The sequence below is a fragment of the Aspergillus costaricaensis genome (assembly GCF_003184835.1).
Source record: "Aspergillus costaricaensis CBS 115574 unplaced genomic scaffold BO79scaffold_26, whole genome shotgun sequence".
Classification (NCBI taxonomy): Eukaryota; Fungi; Ascomycota; class Eurotiomycetes; order Eurotiales; family Aspergillaceae; genus Aspergillus; species Aspergillus costaricensis.
The window spans coordinates 43,847-67,489 of NW_020291826.1; the positions used below are offsets into that span (position 1 = coordinate 43,847).

General features: G+C 51.7%; 7 protein-coding genes across 7 annotated transcripts; 2 read left to right on the forward strand and 5 right to left on the reverse strand.

The window, feature by feature from the left end:
* Window positions 1-681: 681 nt before the first annotated feature.
* On the reverse strand, window positions 682-1,021 carry BO79DRAFT_257406 (40S ribosomal protein eS30; the record flags this gene model as incomplete). Its single annotated transcript, XM_025686245.1, has 3 exons — window positions 682-831; window positions 913-924; window positions 1,013-1,021. 3 exons carry the CDS (start codon window positions 1,019-1,021, stop codon window positions 682-684), a joined length of 171 nt encoding a protein of 56 aa, XP_025537068.1.
* A 4,550-nt stretch (window positions 1,022-5,571) lies between these two features.
* Window positions 5,572-7,023, forward strand: BO79DRAFT_210371 (glycoside hydrolase family 128 protein). The gene has a single exon (XM_025682791.1). It carries the CDS (start codon window positions 5,966-5,968, stop codon window positions 6,815-6,817), a length of 852 nt encoding a protein of 283 aa, XP_025537069.1. The 5' UTR covers window positions 5,572-5,965; the 3' UTR covers window positions 6,818-7,023.
* Window positions 7,024-8,554: 1,531 nt separating this feature from the next.
* On the reverse strand, window positions 8,555-9,309 carry BO79DRAFT_270819 (carboxymuconolactone decarboxylase family protein; the record flags this gene model as incomplete). The annotated part of the gene is made up of 2 exons (XM_025687310.1): window positions 8,694-9,309; window positions 8,555-8,590 (listed from the first exon to the last, which is right to left on the reverse strand). The coding sequence occupies exons 1-2, from the start codon at window positions 9,162-9,164 to the stop codon at window positions 8,555-8,557; spliced, it is 507 nt and encodes a 168-aa protein (XP_025537070.1). The 5' UTR covers window positions 9,165-9,309.
* A 597-nt stretch (window positions 9,310-9,906) lies between these two features.
* On the reverse strand, window positions 9,907-11,815 carry BO79DRAFT_177615 (WD40 repeat domain-containing protein). The gene is made up of 3 exons (XM_025679939.1): window positions 11,122-11,815; window positions 10,890-11,053; window positions 9,907-10,828 (listed from the first exon to the last, which is right to left on the reverse strand). Exons 1-3 carry the CDS (start codon window positions 11,771-11,773, stop codon window positions 9,914-9,916), a joined length of 1,731 nt encoding a protein of 576 aa, XP_025537071.1. The 5' UTR covers window positions 11,774-11,815; the 3' UTR covers window positions 9,907-9,913.
* A 208-nt stretch (window positions 11,816-12,023) lies between these two features.
* Window positions 12,024-13,626, forward strand: BO79DRAFT_210372 (inositol phosphosphingolipid phospholipase). The gene has a single exon (XM_025682792.1). It carries the CDS (start codon window positions 12,131-12,133, stop codon window positions 13,565-13,567), a length of 1,437 nt encoding a protein of 478 aa, XP_025537072.1. The 5' UTR covers window positions 12,024-12,130; the 3' UTR covers window positions 13,568-13,626.
* Window positions 13,627-13,866: 240 nt separating this feature from the next.
* On the reverse strand, window positions 13,867-15,559 carry thiA (thiamine thiazole synthase). The gene is made up of 3 exons (XM_025681413.1): window positions 15,503-15,559; window positions 14,779-15,447; window positions 13,867-14,706 (listed from the first exon to the last, which is right to left on the reverse strand). The coding sequence occupies exons 2-3, from the start codon at window positions 15,113-15,115 to the stop codon at window positions 14,048-14,050; spliced, it is 996 nt and encodes a 331-aa protein (XP_025537073.1). The 5' UTR covers window positions 15,116-15,447; window positions 15,503-15,559; the 3' UTR covers window positions 13,867-14,047.
* An 856-nt stretch (window positions 15,560-16,415) lies between these two features.
* On the reverse strand, window positions 16,416-23,630 carry BO79DRAFT_289209 (putative ubiquitin-protein ligase E3 component (UBR1)). The gene is made up of 3 exons (XM_025688757.1): window positions 23,541-23,630; window positions 16,983-23,429; window positions 16,416-16,923 (listed from the first exon to the last, which is right to left on the reverse strand). The coding sequence occupies exons 2-3, from the start codon at window positions 23,174-23,176 to the stop codon at window positions 16,656-16,658; spliced, it is 6,462 nt and encodes a 2,153-aa protein (XP_025537074.1). The 5' UTR covers window positions 23,177-23,429; window positions 23,541-23,630; the 3' UTR covers window positions 16,416-16,655.
* Between the last annotated feature and the right edge of the window lie 13 nt (window positions 23,631-23,643).

Below are 23,643 nucleotides of genomic sequence, written 5' to 3' on the forward strand. Positions count from 1 at the left end.
TCCCTGGACATCCTCTGAAACGAAGGAGACGCTCAGACTCAGCCTGTCAACTGCTGGCCCGCGCATTCCAAGCCATCAGTGCGAGCCTGTCAGCCTCGCCACTGTGACTCACCCTGTGACAGATACCCCCAGCACTCCCCCCAGTCTACAGGCGGACATGTCTAGCACATCCGTAGCCAGAGGCCAATAAAAAACGATGAGTGAGAGACTGAACAGCGATGGTATTCATCCCAAACAAAATCCGATAGACTCGAAAAACATGAAACAATCATCTGGGAAGGTCATTCCATTTGAAAACCCGTTTCCACACACAAAAGGTGAGTCGATAAATAGCTTTAAAAAAAACATCACTAAACGGGCCCCCCGCGCTTGAAAAGAGAGAAAAAGCGAAGGGATGGCCTCCTCCCTCCCTCTTTCCAAGCGCCTTTTGTGATGAGATACGCATCACATGGTTTTGCTCAGCCCCTCAATTTCCCATCACGCCAATATGAAACCCGGGGAATCGTTCGTCGTTTTGCGGTTGTTCATCGAAGATTTGGCCGTTTACTGGGTGGGGTTGGCGTTCATCTGTAGATAGTAGAAAAATATAAATGTAAGCCGTACTGTACACAACCTCTATTCCAGACTCTCTTATTCGTGCTGTGTCGAATATTGAATCTGTGCTAGGTCGGTTTGGTGCATTCATACCTTGCGCTTGCCACCGGTCAGGGTAACGTTGACGAAACGGCGAGTGTAGATGAGTCTCTTGCGGGCGCGGCCCTTGGGGCTCTTGGGCTTCTCCTGCTTCTCGACCTTGGGGGTGGCGGCCTTGACCTTACCGGCACGAGCGAGCTATGATTTGCGAAGTCATGTTAGATGGATGATGTCTTGTGGTGTTGGGATATCGTCGATGGACGAGGAGGCGAGGCTTACCGATCCGTGAACCTGGAATCAAGAGCATGTTAGTTTATTTTCCCATCATTTCATCAAAACCATCATTTTCAGCAGAGGGGATTATCTCAGTTGAACATACCTTACCCATCTTGGCGATTAAATCTGACCTTCAGATACAACAAGGAGGGATTCTGTCGATGGCGTTTGTCGGGGTTGCGAGCAAAGGTCGATGGGTGTGGAATTTTCGCTGTTTCGCTGCGAGGTCACGCGTTTGTGCGGTGGCGCCCCACCGGGCTTCTATCCGCTGCCCCCTTCGGTTAGCCGGTTACATAAGATTGCTGTGCTGGGGTGCTGAGTAATACGGCCTTATGCGGTGGATAGATTCCCGAACTAGTTAGTGCGGACTTCCTCAAGGCTCACATTTGTCAGTGGCCTCAGGAATTAAGTCAACAAGACTTGGGTTCGCTATTGGAAATGCAAGATGCTGCGTTCGCAAGCATACTTCATTGTATAGCAGAATATTGATCCAGATTACCTTTTCCACTTTCATGAGGAGATAGCAGGGTATTTTTGGCGACGCACACATCATCCTCCGTTTATGACGCACCCCAACACTGATCTTACCCTGTTGAAGCTGTCCGGGAGGTCTACTCGAAATACTGTTGGTCAACCGCCATCATGGTCAATGACGAACTCCGGCGTTGGTGGCTGCTACCACTGCAATATAACATTCTTATCAGTTCGGTACGACACTGTAGCTCGACATGCTTTGAGAGGACGCAAGTACTAGCTGCCTTTGATATTCAGAAGTCAGAATAAAACAGCCTATTTTAGAGTCGAGCAGACTAGGCAGCTATTAGGGAAATGCGACCTGCCATCAGACTGTTGGCTTACGTCGGCTTTGGCAAGTCTCCCGATATTGTCGTCTGACCACTTTGGAGTGGCATCACTAAAGGGATCTAGTCCGACAACCAGGCATTGTGTGATATAGAAAGGGATTTTGAAGGACGGAAAGGAAATGCTGTCTTCAAAATAGTAGTATACTTGTCGACATAAATATGCTATCACACAATGGTCAAGAAAATTGGGGTGCTGCGAGAAATGCTCCTTCTTTGGTCAGCAATAGGCCTGCCGTTCTAGGAAATTGGTGCTATACTCTACGCTCTTCAATCAGGAAAGAATGGTCGATTGGACTTTCTATGTGGCCTATACTCATCAACAATAGCCTCTGTAATAAAGAACACACCAATGACATGATCGAAGAATTCACCGTGGTCAAGAAGATCGAGAGTTGTCTGCATCGATAGGCCCAGTCCTGGAGAGCAGACACTCCAACTAATGGAGGAGCTATGCAGTCTGTGATTTTTCCTTCAAGGCATCAAGGGGCTGTATGGCTTCTCATTGATTCATTGATCCATATGAGCAAAATAGCTTATATTGTGTCCGTTAATAAGCAAGGTAGAGGTCCCTCCAGTTAGCAAAGGTGATGATGTTCGTGGGATACCTGCTCTGCGAACATCTTGCCACTTCGAGCACTAGCAGGCATCCAGCCCCTATCTGACCCATTACCGTTCTGTCCAATATGCCGGCTTCATATGGTCCACTCGTTCGGACCATCATGACTAGACTTTCTTGACTACTCGACCGGCGTCTAGACTTTTCGAAGATTATCCGTTGAGTATGGTCACTGGGTCTAACGAATCTGGACCCGACAGTGCTGGGCTTGTTCCCCATACCAAACTCTTCAAGGTGTGTGTCCAGACGTCGACCCATCATGCAATTCTACTACGCGTCGGTGCCTAATTGATGGAGCAGGCTAGTGACGGATTGAGTCAGAGATTCTAGTGATGCGAGGAGGCATTTCTCGGAGGCCGCAAATAACTCCCGAGACTACACCATACATCATAGAGTGAGGTTTCTATTCGAACCAGAGATGCACGAGATTGGAAGCGTGGGGCTTACAGGTGTAGGCACTTGAACACTTTGACTCCAAGACTGCGTATGAGTCATAGTCGTGGTATGCCAGTGCAGAGACCGTTGCTGCAGTGTAACAGCTCTCCAAAGGCCGATGGCACATTTTCCATGATAGCTCAGGCAAGCAGTCTGGCCGGATTTACTCAGACGGGACCTAAATATTACTCCAATGATGAGTAGATGGGCACTATGCATGCGGAGTTGACTGCCTTTACAGATCACTGGGACTAGACATCCCCTTGATGTTATCAACAGCAGACCGTGCAAGCTGCGTAGTGGTTCACATCACATGAACGCTCTACCAGGGATCGCAATAGGATCCGACAAATTTGCAAGTTAGTGGATGCCTTACAAAGTGTCCCAACAGCCTCGAGATTGGTCCTCGATAATGCCTAACTTTGGCGTGAAGCGACTGGCACTTTCCTTACCTTGTGATCCCTCTCGAACCAGGATGAACATGTTTGGCAAGGGGCTAGCAATACAATGAGCTGCAGGATTTCCGTCGAGATCCGGTGATATGTCGACCTGCTATTGCCTAGAGTACTTTTTGTACTTTTATTCCATCGGTGTGGAGCGGAATTCCGATATGTCCCCGGCACATATCCACAACCACGTTGCATTGCGTCGCAACGGCGCTGGCATGTGCGTACTGCGTAGGCAGAAATTTCCGACGTATAGCGAGCAGTGACGAACTGATCCACTGCAAGGTACGTGGTATGCCCGGGATGCGAGTTGCTTGTTCCTGTCTATCCGAGCGGGGGTACCTGGCAGTCGGTGAGCAGGCAGCCAAATGCCGGTTGTCATTGGGTGCAGCGAAGGGAATCTGAAACGCAGGTGGATCGGCGGTGACGGGGAGTTGAGTTCGTTTGAGAATCGCGGTGGAGGGAGGGCGATGGTTCAGATCAGTGGTGGATGAGAATGCGATTAGGTTTGACTATGATTATAGTGTAGTTCGTGGGATGGAATTGGTAGTGCCATGTGTTTTGCTTGATTTTGTCGGTTGAGGCAGATTTGTCGATCGGGAGGGGAAGAGAGAAGGATTGACTGGAACAGTGCAGTGAGTATTGCATCGTATGGTATCTGAAATATTTCAAGTATATTATAACTTTTTAATATTGATACTGCAAAAAAGAAGTAATATTATTGTCAGCTGATGTGTTGCATTGTTTGCCTTTGCAGCAGATGAAATCGGAGACAATCATTGTTGGCTTTTCTTGCGATCGCAGGTGGAGACTGCCGGTATGCTGTGATCTGATCAATAATGACTGACAGACAGACTCGAATTCGAGTCCACTCTTTGTCTGCAATGATCATTCATTCTCCCCCTCCTCTTCCCACACTTTGCTTTTGCTGTTCTTGGTTTCAGGTGACTGATCTTCTTCATTTCTGCAACAGACTGAGCCAGTCACAGTCGCATTCTCACCTACACTCATTTTCAACACAACACAACAATCAGTTGACTCCTAAATTCTAAGTCCTTTCAATATTCAGCTTTTGACCATGATACTATCAACCTGATCGATCGGTGGAGTCTGATGCCGTTGCGCCACCATCATTAGTTCCTTGCTGAGACGCTCCACGGCCGGGACGCATCACCATCCCCATCTGCCAGTGAGGGAGGGGCCCTTCAGGATGGATCGCGGCCGTCAAGCATCAACACTATTAGCTGACTAGTGATGCTTACATCTGGAGCCAATAGTATATCGACTTTATCCCCCCAAAATTCGGCGAATCATTCGATTCTTTGCTTATTCCGTGCCTGACGCCATTGCCTTGATGAAACAAACACAATCCAGCGAATAAAGGCCCGACTCACGGCGGAGGTCGCTGCCTACAGCCCTTTCTCCGCCCGACAGTGATAATGGTGGCTTTGACGCCACGCAACTCCCAAACGTCAGACGGGACAAAAATATCCCACCCCCGAGAAAGGGCTGGGTAGAAGGAAAGGGAATCCCTTCGAAGGGGGGGGTTAGATGCCAATTTGCCAAGCAGTAGAACCTCCCTTTGATGTAGCTCGTCTACGGTTTCTGCATCTTTTCTGCAGAATGGTACACTTGACGATAGGTCAACTATGGTTGCGGTGTGGTTCTTAGGGCACAGAAATTATCGGCATTACATGAGGGGAACAAGGCATGGCGCCCAGACGAGGGGAATGCCTTCGAGTCTGGACTGCAGTGGGGGGGGGCGCGCAGTGGGCGTTCATCCCGGCCAGATGGTGAACTAAACTGCCACTAAACTAGTGCTGCCCTAAAGGCGCGGTCTGGCCGCTGCCAGACGGTTGGACGACATGACCCAGCACAGAACCGGATTGCTGAGAGTGATTCTGTCGAGAGAAAAGCTGCACAAAAGTACAAGATAAATGATGCTGTTGGGTAGACATACACCTCCATCCAAAGTAGGGGAATCAGTCGGATACATCCACTGGACCGATCAGCTGCAGGTATCCGCACCACTGCAGGAACAACCACCGCAAGGTTCCCCCCGGACGCTTGCTGTCCAGTCGCTGCCAACCGCCAGGCACACGGGCTGAATAATGGGCGTCAATATTTCTCTGTCCCACTGTCCCTGAGCGACACACGGTACCCGCCCGATGACGTTCCATGGGTCGGCCGCGGTGAGGATGCAGGGGGTCAGGAACGCTCCGACGCAGGCAATCAGAGGGGGTCGTCGAACAATGGAAAAAGCAACGACTAGTGACTAGTCGGACTTTACTCATGCAAAGAGCAAAAAACCTTCCTCCCTGTGGAGACCTGATTGGTCGGAACCGAATGGGCGCCTAGAAAAAGCACCCAGCCCTAGGTTGTTCTGCAACTGCCACTGCCCGTTGTCGGGCCTCTATATAACCGCCCTCTTTCCCCTCCCTGTCTCCTACTCGAAACTCTCTTCTTCACCTGGATCTTCCTCTCTCACCTCCCCAGCCTTTCCTTCTTTGCACCTGTGCCGTGCACGGTCAAGCCATTCCTTCATTCTTTGAACATATTGCCTGACTCTTAGTAGTCTAGCAGCCACTCTTTGCAAGAGCGCTTTGAGAGAACCGGTATTCTCATACTCAAAAGTTATACATACACATCACTTCTCTCCGAACAAAACCGAACAACTCCCGAAGAACATATACACCATGGTCTCCTTCAAGTCTCTTCTGACCGCCACCACCCTGGCCACCGCCGTTCTGGCCATCCCTCATGGCGGCCACGGTCATGGCAGCCACAAGCACCGCTCCACCCACGTCGCCTCCAAGCGCGGCTCTTCCTCCAAGCGTGGCGCTGCCTACAACTCTGTCTCCAGCGTCCACACGCTGACCTCCGGCTCCTCCGGCAACGGCACCGTCTCCTGGGCCTATGACTGGAACATGTACGCCGACGGCAGCCTTCCCAGCAACGTCGAATACGTGCCCATGCTGTGGGGCAGCAAGATGTTTGGAGGTTGGTTGACCGCCATCGAGACTGCCCTTGACAGTGGTAGCAATTACATCATGGGATTCAACGAGCCCGACGCCTCCTCCCAAGCCTCGATGACTGCTTCCGAAGCCGCCAGCTCCTACAAGAAATACATCACTCCTTACTCTGGCAAGGCTAAGCTCGTTACTCCTGCCGTCACCAGCAGCACCACCGAAGGCGAGGGTCTCAGCTGGATGAAGTCCTTCCTGTCCGAATGCAGCGAGTGCGACATGTCTGTGCTGGCAGTCCACTGGTACGGCACCTCGGCCGATGAGTTCAAGTCCTTCGTGCAGGAGGCCATGCAGGTGGCGGACGACAACGGACTGGACGAGACCTGGGTGACGGAGTTTGCCCTCACCAGCGGCGAATCGGCCGGCAGCGATGAGAGTTCAGCGGCGGACTTCCTCGACGAAGTTTTGCCGTGGTTGGATAGCCAGAGTGGCGTGGGACGGTATGCGTATTACATGTGTGCAGACGGCTATCTGCTCAGCGGGGAAGAGTTGAGCTCCAGTGGAAAGGTCTACGTTGCATAGACAACTACAAACTACCTTGATTCCATTTAGATGTGCTTTACCTTGCCTTTTATCCCGTGATACCTTTTGAGTCGTTTTCATCTATTCTACCATTCTTCTGCCATCCCTCCTCGAAAGGAAGAGATGAGCATCCCATTTTACCACCCACTTTTACTTCAATACAATACAAGTCCAATTGAAGTCAAATAAAATTAAACCCCAAATAACAACTTTTCCACAAAAATTGTAACAACTAAATCACATTCACAACCCCGACCGAACCTCCAAATTAAAATCCACATACATCCCCCTAAACACACTAACCCGTCCCCGTTCCACGGCTCCCCCGACCCAGAAAGCAGCAACATTGGTCCTTGCTCCCTCCTTTCCCCGTTGACTTCTACATATCCATGGACATTGCACCCCGTGGTGAATCTTCATTGGCTGGAAGGCTATTTTTGGGTTTCCGGCTTTCTATCTCATCTGGTTTTGTTCATGTTGATTATCATGAGGTTTTACCATGTTGGGTTTGGTCTGGGCTCGCTTGGCTTTTTTTTTTTTTCTCTTTCTTTCTTTTTGCTTTCCCTTGTGATGCGATTCAATTTAAGTAATTGATTGATTGATCGTGAGATAAGTAGTTTAGTGGTTGTGGGGTTTGGGTTTAGTTGGTTCCGTTCCAATGGCTCAGGAAATTGGTTTTCTTGGTGAGATTTATTGTGATATGTCCCGAGAGTCTGGAATTTTTGTTGCGTGGGCTTGGCTGCTTGGCTGCTTGGCTACTTGTGTAACAACGGCCAGTTAGTGAGTTACTTTTTCGTTGTTCTTGCTTGGGGTTGTTAGACGAGGGAGATCGAAGATAAATTAGTAGGTTCGAGGGGAATAGTGTTGAATGGGTTGGTTGTACTAGGTTGCAAGGAAGAAAATGGCGCAGTTGTTGGATAGTTGGGTTATTACTGATCCGTGCAGTAAGTAGAACTTGACTGACTGACTGACTGACTGACTAGGTTTGGTTGGGTAAGCCGCTGGATTAGTTAGCTATGATTCACGTGATATAGGTCATGTTGATGCAGAGTAGGAAGGATAGAATAATAAAAAATATTAAAATGTAATAGATAAGGAATTAAATAGTGAAGAATTATGTTGTAAAGCTTACCGATCTGACATAATTTTCTCAATGGAAGGTTAGTATGTAATGTTTCATCAAGAACAATGAATCTGCGGCATCCTCTGCCTCGAGGAAACGACTCACCCTGCCCTTGACAATAATCCAATGTCGCAATCTGGATGACCCATAATTGTTTATCGGAAATCTGTATTGGGAAATTATTGGTGTCCCTCTTTGAGTAATTTGTCTGATTCGCAGCCCTCCGTCCGGGCTAACCTACAATGCCATCGAGATGGCTATGGTATTGATCATAGTAGACATACTGCAGACGATTCATTTCTCGGCCTGTATCTGGAAAGGATCAAGCTGGACCAATTATGAACGACAATTGCTTTCTTCTTGATGTTGTAGTACTTGTGTATCTTTCCATGTAAATGAGCAACACCATATATACAAGTCTCCGTTTTCTGGCGCCATTTAGAAGCTTCATCGCCTGTTTGGGAACCAACTGAACAATGGAAAAACCGCTATCAGGCACAATGTCAGGAGTGGGTAGGGGGCTAGAATAGGAGCTTCTCGAGTAGGGTAAATGTCATAATAAGATAGTTCCCACCAACCCATATCCCATCACTCCATTCACAAAAGAAAAAAAATCAAAGTTTAGACTTGGCCCAATCATCAAAATCGCACTGCAGAACAGTAGTCAAGCGTGAAAACGAGTAATAAAATCCCTATAACAGGAGTTTAATTTCTCATCTACAACATACAACAGAGGATTAGGAAGTTACTAACCTGAAGGCTGATGATCTCCACGATTTCTCTATCGGAGAATTCACCCTTAACGCTCTTCCACAGCTCATCACTAACTTCAGGCTGCTGGATAATTGTTTCCACAAAGCTGAGCAGGACGAGATCTTTGTCGCTGAATCCCGCCGCCCCATTGTCAAGTTTCCTGTCGATGAAGTAATCCTTCTCCTTCGCAGATGCTTTGAGCGCCGCTTGCTGCTGTTTGGTCACACCGGCCTTCATGGATACGGGAAGATGATGGGTCCATTCGTAGGTTGAGTTGAACTTTGACGTTGTCAACATAACCACCAGTTCACGGTCTCTGGCTGGGAGTGATAAGTGCTTGAATTGGGCGTTTCCTAGCCCTGCCCAGTGATTCACAGTTGCTGTGCTGTAGGATAGAAGTTTCATGATGTTGAGAGTAGAATGCGATTTGGCATGCTGTTTAGGCGACTCTGGATAGGGTAGTCGGGCCATGATGGTTCTTTTTGGAGAGTGATTAGGCTATAGAATGGTTGAGATAGATTCGTGTAACGAGCAGATGAAGTTGGTTCTGTGCGGGGATATTGTCATATATTACGGTTGATGTTGATGTTGATTAGCGATCTTTGTTGAGTGTATGACGACAAATCCGTAAGTGTCTCCTGGGCCGAGGGCCGAGCAATAGTCGACCCCGAGGTCGTGGAGGTATAACACGGCGCTGAGGCTGAGTAGACATTTCAACGATACCAACAGATGGAGCATAAAATAACACGAATCATTTCTTCCAGATAATTTGGGGGTTGAGCTTTAATTGAATGTAGTGGTGTTTGGCAGTCACGATGACGGATACAATGGAAGAGTTGCCGCATTGACAAACTTAGCTACTACTTAACCATTACGTGCCAATTCGGAGATATGGTGCCAATGTAAGTAGGGTTTCTGAACCGCAACAACCAGTTGCGCCATTTCTGCATCCAAGTGTACGTGAATCCGTGTCATGACAAGTGGTTAGGTAGATCAGTAGTCAGTGGATGTCTCTGTGTATGTGGACATCCACTCAATTCATATTATAATAATTGGTTGTGGTTAGTTGATAATGTATCGAGTACTGTATCTCATCATCCCTCGTGTCTATTATACATTCCTGAACGCCGGTCCGTCCGTCCACCCACCCATCCAGCCAGCCAGCCTTTTTTGTTCTCTTTTATTTTTCTTTTGTTTCCTGGTTATAATGTACATTGGTGTTACCCGTCTGGGCCTGTGGCTTCGCCCATTTCGGTGTCTTCCGGTTCCGGTTCCGGGTCATCTTTGTGTCCGTTCGGTTGTTCGAGGTTGTGGTCGTGGTTTGTTTCTGGTAGACCGTTTGGTTTCTCGACTTCCATGTCCCCATTCGGTTGTTGGACCGCGTCTCCATTCACTCCGTCTCCGTTTATTTGGGGAGGAGTGTTGGCGGTGGAGGTGTTCGTGGTATCTGCTGCTTCTGCTTCTGCACTCGCTTCCTCCCATACCCGCACGGTCCCGTCTAACCCGCAGCTCACCATCAGCCGCGACTCCTCCAGCGTGCATGTGTCCACTCCCAGCACCACCCCATTGTGACCCTCCAGACGCTGCAGCACTTGCTTGCTGACCACGTCCCAGCATAGCACAGCTCCGTCCTCGCTGCCGCTAACGACGAATGCATACCGCGGTCCGCCCCGCTCCCCATATACCCCGAATCCGCCCTGCAGACTGTATTTCTTATTGCCATGGCCCTGGTACGTCTTGATGCACCGCCCCTCGACGTAGTCCCACAGTCGCACGCAGTCGTCCAGCGTCCACGCCAACACGTACTTGCCGTTCGGGGAGAACTTGACCGCCGTCACGGGCGGGTTGTCTTCGTGCACCAGCGTCCGCAGACACTGGCCCGTCGCGGTATCCCAGATTCGAATCAGTCCGTCCGTCGCGCACGAGGCAATGAGGGTGCCGTCCCAGACGACGTCGATGCCTCCGACCGGGTCGGAGTGTGCGGGCAGCGACCGCATCACTCGTGCTGATCGCACATCCCATAGGAATACCGCTTCATCGTAGGATCCGCTCACGAGCATGTTGCCTTTGGGTGAGAATGCTATCTGGTAGACGTAGTTGTGGTGGCCGACGAAGGGGATCGGATGCGCCTTGCCCTGTTGCAATGTATTAGTTTCCGAGAATATTACCAAAAAGTTATTTGCAACGTAAACCCACCGTCAATACATTCCACAGGCGAATCGTCTTGTCATCTGATCCCGACGCAATGGTCGCACCGTCCGGACTCCACGAGATAGTCGAGATGCCTGCCAGATGACCCTCGAATGTATGGATCAACCGACCCGTCACTGTATCCCATACCTTGACAGCCCCGTCCGCCCCTTGTAACACTGTCAGCGACCCAATCGATATGAAATTTGAGGGAAAAGGAGAGGAGCATAAAACCCACCTCCGCTAGCAATCATCGAAGAGTCCGGCGAGAACCGTACTGCCGAGACTCCTCGAATATGACCCCGTAGTAAATACTTCTGGTGATAAGTCACCTTGTCCGGTTTGGGCGGCGGCGGCGGTGGTTGCGGCACCGGGGTGGGCGACCGTTCGCCAAACGACTGATCAACAACTACATCACCGTCGGCGGCGGTTGCGGTCTCTTCGACATCGCCCTCGGCGCCGCCGTCTTCCTGCTCCGGATCAATTTCAGGGTCGAGTCCAGGCTCGGGAGCCACGTCTTCCTCCTCCTCTTCTTCCGCCTCGTCGTGGTCGTGGTCGAGATATCGCTCCGAGGACGGCTCCGCACTTGGCTCGGAGGGCAAGGACGGACTGCGACCGCGATTCCTCGCCGACCAGTACTCCTTCGCGTCGACTGCCAGCTCGTCGGGGCTCTCGGAGCCACTGAAGCTGCGCGAGCGGCGATATGGGCGCTGTGGGGGATATGCCTTCTGTATGGACCAGCTGGCGCGGCGGCGTTCGGCCTCGTCGTGGTCGGAGCCCGCGGCCAGCTCGTCGGATGAGGATTCTACGGGCGAATGGATGAAGCCATTCTGGGGCTTGGGAGTGGTATCAAGGCGACGTCGCTTGGAGCGATGCATGGAGCCATCCATGAGAAGGCAGAAAAACGGCGCGAGAGAATTGTGGGAAAATAGGGAGAGGGAGGGAGAAAAAGCAGAAAAGCAGCGATCGCGATGATTTCTTTCATCGCCGCGACTTTCATCCCTCGTGACAATCAGACGCTTTTGGGAAGGCGGTAAGCCCCTTTCCCCAGAATGTGCCTCAAGGCGGTGAGCACCATGATTTCATCGTTTTTCATTACTTTGGCTTCATCTCCACCTCATCTATATCCCCCTTAATCATCCATAATCATCTTCCTTTATTCTTTCCGTTACCCATATTCTATCTCCTATTACTTACTATAATTTTCGATATGCTCCTCTAATTCAACAATACTACATCATCCCACAATGTCTGCCACCTCCGATCCCCCCTCCTCTTCCCCCTCCTCAACCCCCACCCACATCCGCATCTTCACCCTAAATTGCTGGGGTCTCAAATACATCGCCAAACACCGAAACGCCCGCCTCGCTGAGATTGGCCGCCAGCTCGCAATTGCCTCTCCGCCACCCGAAATCGTCGGTCTTCAAGAATGCTGGACACAACAAGACTACGAATCCATCCGTCAGCAAACCCGTCACATCCTCCCCTACGGCAAGTTCTACTTCGGCGGTATCTGGGGCGCTGGTCTCGCCATTCTCTCCAAATGGCCCATCGAAGAAAGTAGCATGTTTGCATACCCGCTCAACGGGCGTCCCACGGCCTTCTTCCGCGGCGACTGGTACGTCGGGAAAGGTGTGGCATGCGCGCGCGTCCGCTTCGGACCCGGAGTCCAAGACGTCGCGGAGGTGTTCTGCACGCATTTACACGCCCCCTATGAGCGAGAACCCAACGATTCGTATATCTGTCATCGAACGGCACAGGCGTGGGAAATCGCGAAGCTTATGCGCGGGGCTGCGGAGCGCGGACATCTCGTTATCGGTCTGGGCGACTTCAACATGCTGCCGTCGTCGTTCGCGCATCAATTGATCCAGGCACACAGCCCCGTCCGGGATGCATGGCAGGTCCTGCATCCGGATTCGTCGGTCGGCGCGGCCATTGACCCCGTCGAGCAGAAACGGGGCAAGCCCGTTCCTTCAGCGGAATACAACCTGACGGAGAACGGCGCCACCTGCGACGGAAAGTTCAATACCTGGCGGTGGTCCAAAGAAGACCAGAAGCGCCTCGATAAAGGTCAAGACATCGTCGTCGACAAGGATGCCCCATGTCCCAAAGGCAAACGCCTGGATTACATCTTCGTCGGAGACGGCAACTACCCCCCATTATACCCGGCACCGCGCTGGTCCGTCGAATCCACCCGACTCTCAATGACAGAGCGACACCCTACCCTCCGCTGCTCCCTGAGCGACCACTTCGCCGTCGAGGCAGTTATCACTCGCATCCCATCAGAGAAAGCCGCCAACGACACCACTATTACCCACCACTCTCCAGCCCCGAACGCCGCCCTCACACCCGATACCTACGACCGCATCATCGACATGATCCACACGTACGTCCGTCGCGAACGGTCTCAACGACGCTGGCGCGTAGCGCATTTCCTGGCCTCGGTGATAATATCCATTGGCTGCTTCGTTGGAGTGTGGTGGACAGGCGACCATCTACCATACGTAGCATTCATTTTGGTCCTTGTGAGCACGTTGAGTTTTGGAGCGGGCATTTTGGATGGCTTGATTGGAGGGTTGTTTATGTCGAGTGAGTTGCGCGCGTTGAAGGAGTTTGAGTGGGAGGTTAGGAATGCGAAGATGATTGCTGAGGCGGTTGGGGGGAAGGGGGAGAAGGTGGAGTAGGGTGATTTTCTTTTGGAAATTTGGGGAAAATTGGGTATAGTAGGTTTTTTGTGTATGTGTATGGTATGTAAATTTGGAAAGGAATGAGATGGTGTATATGCTTGGGTGGCAGTAATAGGTAAAAAGGTTATGTTGCTCTGAGTAGTTGTTGGGTCTAGGCATGCTTTGTTCAAGTTGTGCATCTTATGCATGCATGCATGCATGCATTCAAGTGCCGGGGCAATGGCTTAGCGCTTATCAAGTTTCTAAACTGGTGTCTATCTACGCAGAGCTACTATCCTACAAATTTATAAAATATTGATAGACAAGTAATAGTCATATTGATCATAAAGAGTGTCGTTAACAAGCCAGCGACATCATCATCATCATCCTCGTGTGATGCAAATTAGTCACACCACGTGCAGAATCCTCCGCATAACGAGTGAAGAAAAACAAATTCCATGTGATCTCTCACACTCAAATGTAAGTTAACTGAGACATTTACTCAGCGCACTCGCGCTTACGCTCGTCAAAGATCTGCAGCGCCTCCTCGGCAGCCTTGACACCACTCAGGACCATAGCACCAAAGGTAGGACCCATGCGGTTGAAGCCATCGATCTCCGACAGCTCCATACCACCGATGATCAAACCCTTGGTGACCTCACGGGTGTTCTTGACGATGGCGTCCTCGGCCGAGTTCATGTCGAGGCCGCGCATACCGCCCAGCTTGTCGACGCTGTTCATGGAGACGAGTCTCTTGGCTGAGAAGGCACCGAAGGGACCGTCGTGGCCGGTGGTACTGATGATCACGGGGGCGTTGATGGTGTTGGGGTCCATGCAGGAGTGGTCGTCGTGGTGAAGAGTGACCAGGGTCCAGTTGGTGACCACACCGGCGATGCGGACATCCTTGGGGTCGCCGCTGGCAGCGGGGCGGGTGATCAGGTCTTCCACGCTGGTGGCGTTGAAGAGCTTGACGTTGGGGAAGGAGAGAACCTTGGACAACAGGGTCGAGGTGAACAGCGAGGCGTGCTTCACCACGACGTAGTTGGGGTTCGCAAGGTCTTCCTCGTAGGGCACGCCCAGCTCGTTCAGGAAGACCTCGGCGGGACGACGCATGACCATGGCGGAGAAGAGCTGGCCACCGAGCCAGGCACCACCACCTGGGATGAGTCAGTATGTTGGTTTAGCTGGATGAGTAGGTGGGTGGTGGGGGGGTTTGTTGGAGAACGAACCAGGAGAGACATTGGCCTCGACAATGGCAATCTTCAAGTCCGGACGGGCCTTGGCCAGAACATACGCGGTACTCAAACCGCAAGAACCAGCACCCACAATGACAATGTCACTCTCAGCGTACTTGTCCAGATCCTGGAAGTAACGTCTGGTCATAGCACGCGAGACCTGGCTCTCACGGATGGGAGCGAACTTGAAGTTGTCCCACTTGCCAGCGAAGTGGTCAAGCAGCTGGGTCTGGGAAGAGCCAGTGACGGGAGCGGCCTCCGGGACCACCACGTTGGACTTGATGCCAGTGGGGACCACGGTGGGCTCGAAGATAGCAGCGGGAGGAGACATGTTGCTTTAGGTGTGTTGACTGGGAATTGTTAGCCATTCCATCAAGCGGGGGGATACGAGGGAAGGCATGATCCTTTCGCTGGTATTATCCAGATCAAGTTTAACCGTATAATCTCAGAACGAACCCAGAGCCGGTGGCAGGCAGCAGTGCTACACTGTCACTGGATGGGAACGAACACCGGTCCACGCCCAAGATTTACCTGAGATACCTGATCATTGAGAGAGTCCAGCCAAAGGCATTGCATGACTTCCATCGTGTGTAAAAAAGTATTGAGACGAGACCCCCGGGGAGGGGGGTCCATGCAGGTGGAATTACATTGCACGGAAGGTTTCTAGGACGAGGTTAGTACGGTCTATACAGGTAATACAAACATGGGAGAGGATGACTTGTGATGAAAGTCGATGAAGACTTGAGTGGAAGTAGTAGATAGTAGATGGTTGTTGAGATGATGGAAGAAAGAGAAGAAGAAGAAGAAGTAGAAGCGGGGGAGAAGGAGGGGCAGGTATAAATACAACGGGAGAGGGGGGGGGGGGGGGGGGGGGGGGGGGGATGAAAGTCACGGTACGTAATGGAGATGACAGCTGCCAATTGCTTAATTGCTTGACTTACACACAACTCTCCGATGTGCGGGGATTATTGCATCCTGCTTTTCTTCGTGGATCTGGAGCTCTGTGGTCCGTGAGGGATCCAGCGACTTGCTCCGATCCTGCCCGCGTAGGTTTCAACCCGGTGAACCTTTGCAGCAACCGTGTGAAGTCATGGAGGGTGACGATCATACTACTAGTGATACTACAATGTGGATGCGCAATGTCAATTGGCTTCACCCCGATTCGCTGATTGGATTCCACCGTGCTAACCAACCACTATGTGTCGTTGCTCGCTAGCTGGGTACTGTCTTAGTAGTGTCTACAGGGAACGGTTATGCAATAGAGACATGGGAGCTATGAAGCCGTAGCCCATTATGAACTATCTACTACTCTGTGTAAAGATGGATGGAAATCGTCTTGATTAGTGCAATTTCCCCTTCACAATCTTACTGTGTATAAGCTATGGCTGTAGCGAAAGCTTAAATTGTCTCAGCAGATCACCAATGACAGTATGGGGGTTAGTACCAGGGCTAGAGTTATCCCCACGGCACAAAAGCTCCCTAGTATGAGTCACACACGGCCGACCTTGTTTCGGATCGAGGTCTACATGTAGATCAATGCCTAGTTTAATGACCAAGATAAAATTCACGATTCAGATGATAGTTCACACTGCCAAACCATTACTACAGACAGCATCAACTGACTGATCCATATCAAGATCAAGCAAAAGGCATAGAATATATAGTATCAACCACCATCGTCCAGACAAAACACCTCTGCATCGTAGATACATATATGTAAACTATCTTCAAGAATAATCAATCCGATCAAATGCATGCAAAGGCATCAGGAGCTTTTGGCACGGGTCATCAAGCCAAATCAGGATACAACACATCACATCACAACACACCAATGCTGAACACAGAACACGATAACTCCTCAGGCCCCCTCTCTAGATCGTCTCCCACCCTCCGTTGTTGATATCCGCCTCCAGCTTCCGGCTGATGGTAGCTGGGATGCTGTGCGACAACCACACGTCCCGAAGCAGTCGGTCGTAGCGCTTCTGGTTAAGGATCAGCTGCCGGTTGCGCCGGAGACCCGGGTCGACCTCGCCGTGTCGGTCAAGGTACGGTGCGTAGTGCCAGGATCCATTGCGGTTGTGCAAGTAGAGCACAGTGCACTTGCGAATGTTGATGAACAAACCAATGTTCTTGCCACATCTACTTGCTGTTAGCAGAGTTCTCCAGATACTTCAAACAGGGGGTGGGAATGGACTTACTTTTGAACGTGCTGGTTGCATCCGCCCAGCTTGTTCTCCATGCAGCATACTGCCTGCGAGCAGAAGATATCTCCACAGAAGAGACAGATGCTGGGATCACTCAGCTCCTTCTTCGACTTGGGGCACCGCCGCCGGTTGGCCTCTTCGATCAAACTGTCGTAGTACTTGGGGAGTCCGACCAGCTCGAAAATGGCCGGGTGAGGAAGGCTCGGCCACAGCTTAAGGTCACCCATCCGGACGCCCGACCGAGTCGCATTCCAGTGGAAGATCCATCCGGAGATCATAGCATCGAACGGCTTACCACTCTCCCGAGCCGGGTTGATCGATGCAAAGATTTCGTCAACGGACGGCAGGTGAAGGAGATTGGTCAGACGGTCCAGCTCCGACGCATTCGCGTCGTGAGAACCAGTGTTAGGGAATTCGACGCCGTGCTGAACATGGAGTAGGATGACCGCCTTGCGCAGGAAAGCCAATGCGTAGCTGGAGATGAGACGCCTCAGCGAGATCACCACATCCGGAGTTGCACTTTCCACGCCGTCCTTGACATAGCCAGTTTCAGCAGGGAACGATGATCCCACCGCGTGGCCTACCGAGTTGGATTTCAATTCGGTGACGATCGAGTGGAAGAAGTGGCGGCTCGCTTCGTATCGCGGATCTGTCTGACTCAACTCAGACAGATACTGGTCGTTGCGATGCTGCGCCAGCTCCTCCTTCAGACCCTTCGGGCAGAGGATGTAGGTGGCCGCGACCTTGACAATTTCGGCCACGTAGCACACTTGAATCAAGTGGCGAATGTCAACAGACAGCACCGGCAGCAGGGATAGCGAACACTCGGCCAGGAAGACAAAAGTATCCTTAGCCAGTAGCGGTTCAATCTCACGCATCTCGTTTACCAGTGCGCTGCCACTCAGGCAGGGATGGCCGATGAAGAGCTGACATATCTTATGGCGATGAAGCTCTTGAAATTCGTCCCCGCTGTGAGTATGGGGGCCATTAGAATTGTATACGCACCCGACGGCAGCGTACGATAAGGCACTTTCAGCCAAGACTCGGAGGTGCGTCAGAGTCAGCTGTGGGATCTTTTCCAACAAAGTCGTCCCTGGCTCTGACTCAACTCCGCGCTGAGAGATCTCAGTAGCAGCAATGCTGAAGCCGAAACTCTGGAACAAGGAGTCAGTGTGCACCAGGTCATTGGTGTCAGTGGTGTCCGGATGGTGATTGAAGGTGGATGGGATGTGGTTCATCCGGATAGTCTGCTTCAGTCGCTTGTAGATCTGTATGAGCACAGACATGGGGCTTCCGCTTTGGGCCGAAGCTTCCTGCAGCGGACTTGTAGTTGAGTTCTCGTCCTGTGAGGGGAAGAGGCCAGGCATCGGCATCCTCGCTGTTGGTATATAGTGAGTCGCGGAGGGCAGAGACGACGACGTTGACGACGACTGCGACGACATGAGCTGATCAACCTTAGTTGCCAGTGGAGGAACCAAGGCCTTCGACAGGTAATTGCTGAATAGATCCTGGTAAAGCTGTAGCTGCACATTGTTGTTCTCCGCGAGCACTGCGTAATTGTACGATTGCGAGAGGACCGACTTCAACTCTGTATTGATAAAATCATCAAACGGCACAGAAGTATTCAGAGCCCCCGGGTAGGATTCCTCTTTACCCTTCCAAACAATAGGAAGGAAGGCATTTCCTAGGGCCTTGCACAGCGGACAGACAAATTCCTTGCTCAGCAAACGCTCAGGGTGGTTCCGCGCGATTTGTTGCGAGTGGCGGCGCTGAGTAGCGAGGAAGTAGGCATCAAAACAAGAGTAGTGCATGATATGCCCACAACCGGTGGTGACCGGTCCACGAAGGGTGTGCGTGGCCTTGAAACCTTTACTCAATCCAACCTTCTCGCTAATCACTTCGCCACCGGTAGAGTCCAGTCGGCGAACCGTCGTGCGATTCTCTCCTGCGACTCCAAAAGGACGGATGTGCTCCGCAGACTTATCCAAGCTCGTCGGTGTCCTGATCACTTCCCTGATCCAGTCAGGATCGTTGATGTCTGTTAGGCGCGTGATACTGCTGTCCTGGATCAAGGCGAATGTGCCGTAGAGTCGGGAGTCATTTGTTTCCTCCTGGCAGAGAATGCAAGTACCACTAGGGTACTTCCATAGTTTAGTCTCGGGAGCAGTCTCGGTTTCGGATTCGAGGTCGCTAAAGTCCTCCTCTCCCCAGTCAATTGCACCTTGGCTGTTAAGGAAGTTCTGTTGCTGTTGCTGGAATTGAGCCATAACCCTCGCTTGTCTTTCGAGGGCCTGCTTCTTCTTCAGTTCCTTCTCATTGTCGGTGTCAATGGCAGGGGAGCTTGTGTCGACCCGATCGAACGGGAATTTGAGAGAGGCAGTGGCGGAGGCGTAGGCCTCAGGGCGCTTCTGCCAAAGCCTTTTCAGGATATGACGGATCTTGGGCCCGCAGGCGGAGAATTCACTCATGACAGAGATCTTCTCCAGAAGACCAACAATAGTTAATGATCCAGCCAGAGTCGTTTCCTTGGCCTTGTTCAAGGCGTGCGACACGAATGACGGTGAGGAGCCATCATCCTCGCTACTATCTTCAAGAGACGCCGCAAGAATGAGGTGGAGGACAACCTGGAGGAAGGTCTCCACACGGGTAGGCGGGATGTTTGGAGTACGCTCTTTCGAGGAGACCACGTAGTCCAAGCAGTGGTGAACAATTTGAGCAAACACCAGCGTCCTTGTGAACTTAGGAAGTTCCGAGTATGCGCCAGAAGTGATAGGGCGCAGCTTCGGCTCGAAGACAATGTCTGATGCCTTCTTCCCAGATTTCTTGGCTATCCACTCCCTATAGATGCTCTCTGCTTCGTCCCGCTGGTTCTTGCTGTAGTGAGCACTATAAGGATCAATCAAGTCGATATATTCCGGCTTAAGTTCGAAGGTTCCTGTATCATTCAAGCCTTCAGGAGGACGGAATCCCGCAACGTCGTCCAAAACATCCTGGAACAGGTCCGAGTCAAGCAGCTTGTCACTGAGGCGTGTAGACAAGTCCGAGAAAGAAAGCGGCTTGAAGCACAGAACATGCGCAATATCGCGGCTCATGTTCTCGCGCGTTGCGGCTTCGCTGTCGTCAACAGCGGTGAGAGAGGTCCGGTCTGTGAGCAGAATGACCAGCAGATGGACGAACTCCTCGGCCACGTCGATGATCTGGCTGTCTTCATATCCGGGGCGTGGCATGTAGTCTCGGGTCATCCAGTCCATCATACCGAACCGGTCTGCGATAGACGCAAGCACCCGGCTCGGGTCACAGGTCACCAGCGCAGTTTGCAGGAGGAAGATATCGCGATAGTAGGCAAAGTCGCGAGACGACACTCCACGATACTGAGACATCTGATGCCGAAGGCTGAGACCGTTACGCACCCACATGCCCGCTTTCATCTGCGCGAGCCAGGCGCAGACCCGGAGAGGATAATCGAACATGCAGAGGAGCAGATCCTCAGAAGTCAGCTGACTATCGTGAATGTATTTCTCATTTGCGGCATGAGCAGCACTCATGAGCACATCCCGCATCAGAGCACTGTTCACATTGCGGCCACACTCCAGCAGCCACGACAGCGTGTAGTGCAGGGCATGGTGGAAGCTCATCGAACCACTTTCAACAACAAAGTCTACAACACGGTAACGGGGGACTCGTTGCTGATCGACTTCGAAGTCAAGGGGAGGTAAAGTCTTGAACCGCACATAGTTTTTGATCTCCGCCTGCTCAAATCTCTTGCGCTCAATTCCCGTAGAATGTACCATTGCAGAGATGGTTGCCGTCCGGATTGCTCGCAATAGCTTCACGCCACCATCAATCTCGGGGTTGCGGAATGCCTCGCAGAACTGCCGGCAGAGCCGGTTGATCTCCCGCATGAGAATCGAGGCACTGATCCAGGCGTCGGTCTCGTACTCGACATGCTCTCCCACGGCACGTACGTTGGGACAAATACCCTGGGAAAGCTTGACGAGGTCCAAGAATTGAGCGAGGTAAGGCTCTTCACTCCGTACGCGGTTCTGTACATACTCTGACTGCAAGAGGTATCTCAGATCAAGGAAGAAATGGTATAGACGTCTGTTGGTCACCGAACCGGCATCGAAGGCCAGAGTTGCGTTCGGGTTTACTTCATAAGGTTCACCAACTTGTCGCGTAGTCAGGAATGTATATAGGATTGCCATGACCTTGGTGAGGAAGTTCCCGCGCAGCACGATTTCCTCAGTGATAGAGGGCGTCGTGAGAAGTTGGAGGGAAAGGTTGACAATTGAATGATCCGGTTCTCGGTCTGCAATCAGGTACAACTGCGCGAGCGCCGTGTATAGAGCCGACAGGCGTAGACCCATGATTCGCTTGAACTGGGGAACGTTGACCACGGTTCCAATGTAGAGATCGCGCAGATCGGTACGGGTCTTCTTCCACAATCGGAGATCGAACAGGATCATCCAGTCCAGGCGTGTACGCTGCCAGAGATCCTCGTATGGGGGGACATGCTCCCCGAAGGCCGGGACGGAAGGTCGGACTTGCCAATGACTAGGGGTCTTTGCAGGTGATGGTTTTACCACACCAGATGGTGTCTTGGGGATGGCAACATACGACATGGGAGGAAGTTGGCATGTGTCATTCGAGTTCGGCTCGCGCTCGGGAGATTGCGGCGGGGCTTGATTCTCTGAGGCTGGCTGCTCTTCTTGTTCCTGTCGTTCCTGTTGTTGCTCAGTGTTGGGAGACATCGACCGCCGACCCAGTTGAATAATGGCTTGAGCCATCTCAAAAGCGTCATCCGTGTTGCCCATCACCATATCTTCCTCATCCGCCATGTCCTCTATTTCAGCTTGCTCACGAAGTAAAGCAATCTGCCTATCCATATCCTCGTCCTCATCGTCAGCATCATCATGGGTCTCAACAAATTCTTCGTCTCCATCACCGTCGCCAACTTGTTCATTATCATTATCAATATCCTCATCATCCTCCTCGTCATCCTCTTCTGCAGCCAAAACCACCTGCCCCTGTGGGGACACCGTGAGCATAACCGTGCGGTACGGAGCATTTTCAGACCTCTGATGGTCATCAATGCCCTTCATTCCGATATCGGCATTCGCGGCATTGCTGCGTTGTTGCCATGGACTAAGCAGCGCCTCGCAAATGGTGTGGCGTAGAATCTCGTTATCGTCCATGATACTGCACCCCGAGATATCTGCAAGCCACTCGACGATGGTCCCGCACATTTGCTCGCGGAACGTGTCGCGGGCAGACCGGATTGTAACCGTGACCTTAATCTGTTCGATAATTTTCGACACAGCCAGCAGCCTCTGCAGATCCTTGGAGTATTTGACTACACTCCTCCCAATATCGTTCGTCTCATGGGCCCTATCGTTGCCGAAACGATCCCGTTCCCGACAAGCCCGGCTGACCTGATGAGCAACATCCCGGATGGTATGTTTCTCATCGTTCCAAAGAGCAAGAGCAAACTCCGGCTCATCCTCCGGTAGATCTCCATCGCCATACCAACCGGGACGTAGCCGGGACGCCTCTTCATCCTGTCTGATCCCCTCCTCTGTTTTCGGGAGCCGCAACTGCTCGGGAGAACAAGAGATGACATCACAGAAATAATCCAGCACGCCGCTAATAGTCGTTCTGATGCTATCGACCAAGTCATGCGGAAGCTGAGTCTGAGCCCTTTGCTTGCCTTTCTTATCCTCGCTGTCAGTATGGATCGCACAGAACAACGGTAGTCGCCATGCCTCCTCATCTCCGCAGTCACAGCAGCCGCAGTTTCCCGATGACAAAGAAATCTGGTACTGGTGGCCCGTGTGATCAGAAGCGTCGAAGCAGCGACTACAGAGCACGCAGGTATCGTCCGCAGCACAGGTAATACACCGATAAGTAGCCTCGCCGGCCCTGAAAATGTGACCACATCGCTTTCCCCGCGCCGCTTCGGTATATTCTGCTCCTTCTTTTGCTCCCTGAGCTTCCGCTAGTTTCCAAACACCTTTCGGGGGCCCGTTGGGGAAGAGTAGTCGGAGATATTCCTCGTTGAAGCCCGTTAAAGAGTGGAAGAGCAGCTCAAGTAGGTCTTGCTCTGCATTGAATCCATATCGATAGTTGTGTGCAGCGGGGAGCCGTAGAAGGCCTTGCCCGAGTACCATCTCCTTATCCGTGAAACTCATTTTATCGCCTTTGCGCTTGGATCGCGACACTCATCGGGCTGTCCGAAAAGTGAGGGGATGGTGAGGGTCGGATGGAGTGGGAGCTCCGTGGGGCGGGCTTGGGATCTCCCAGTCTGCGATCGCTCGGCCTGTGATCGAGCGGGTGAGTGGCGGCAAGTATGTTGCAATAAGCCACGGAGTGAAAGGGCGTTGAATCGGTCGGGTTTACTGGGGTGGTAAATCCCAAGTAAGGTTGAGGGGAGGGGGAAAAAATCTAGATCAATTAAGAAGCTTAGTTATCGAGCGATAGCAGGCACGGCGATGTCACCGTGGGGGGGGGGGAAGGGGTGGGAAGTCGGGTTTTATGGTATCCAGCGGCACGCACCAGTAGCCCGTTGATAACATGAGCGGAACTTTCCTATTCTCTCATTCAGATAGGACCCCTGATAGAGATGTCGTTCCGAAAGCATAAAGCGATGACACTGTAT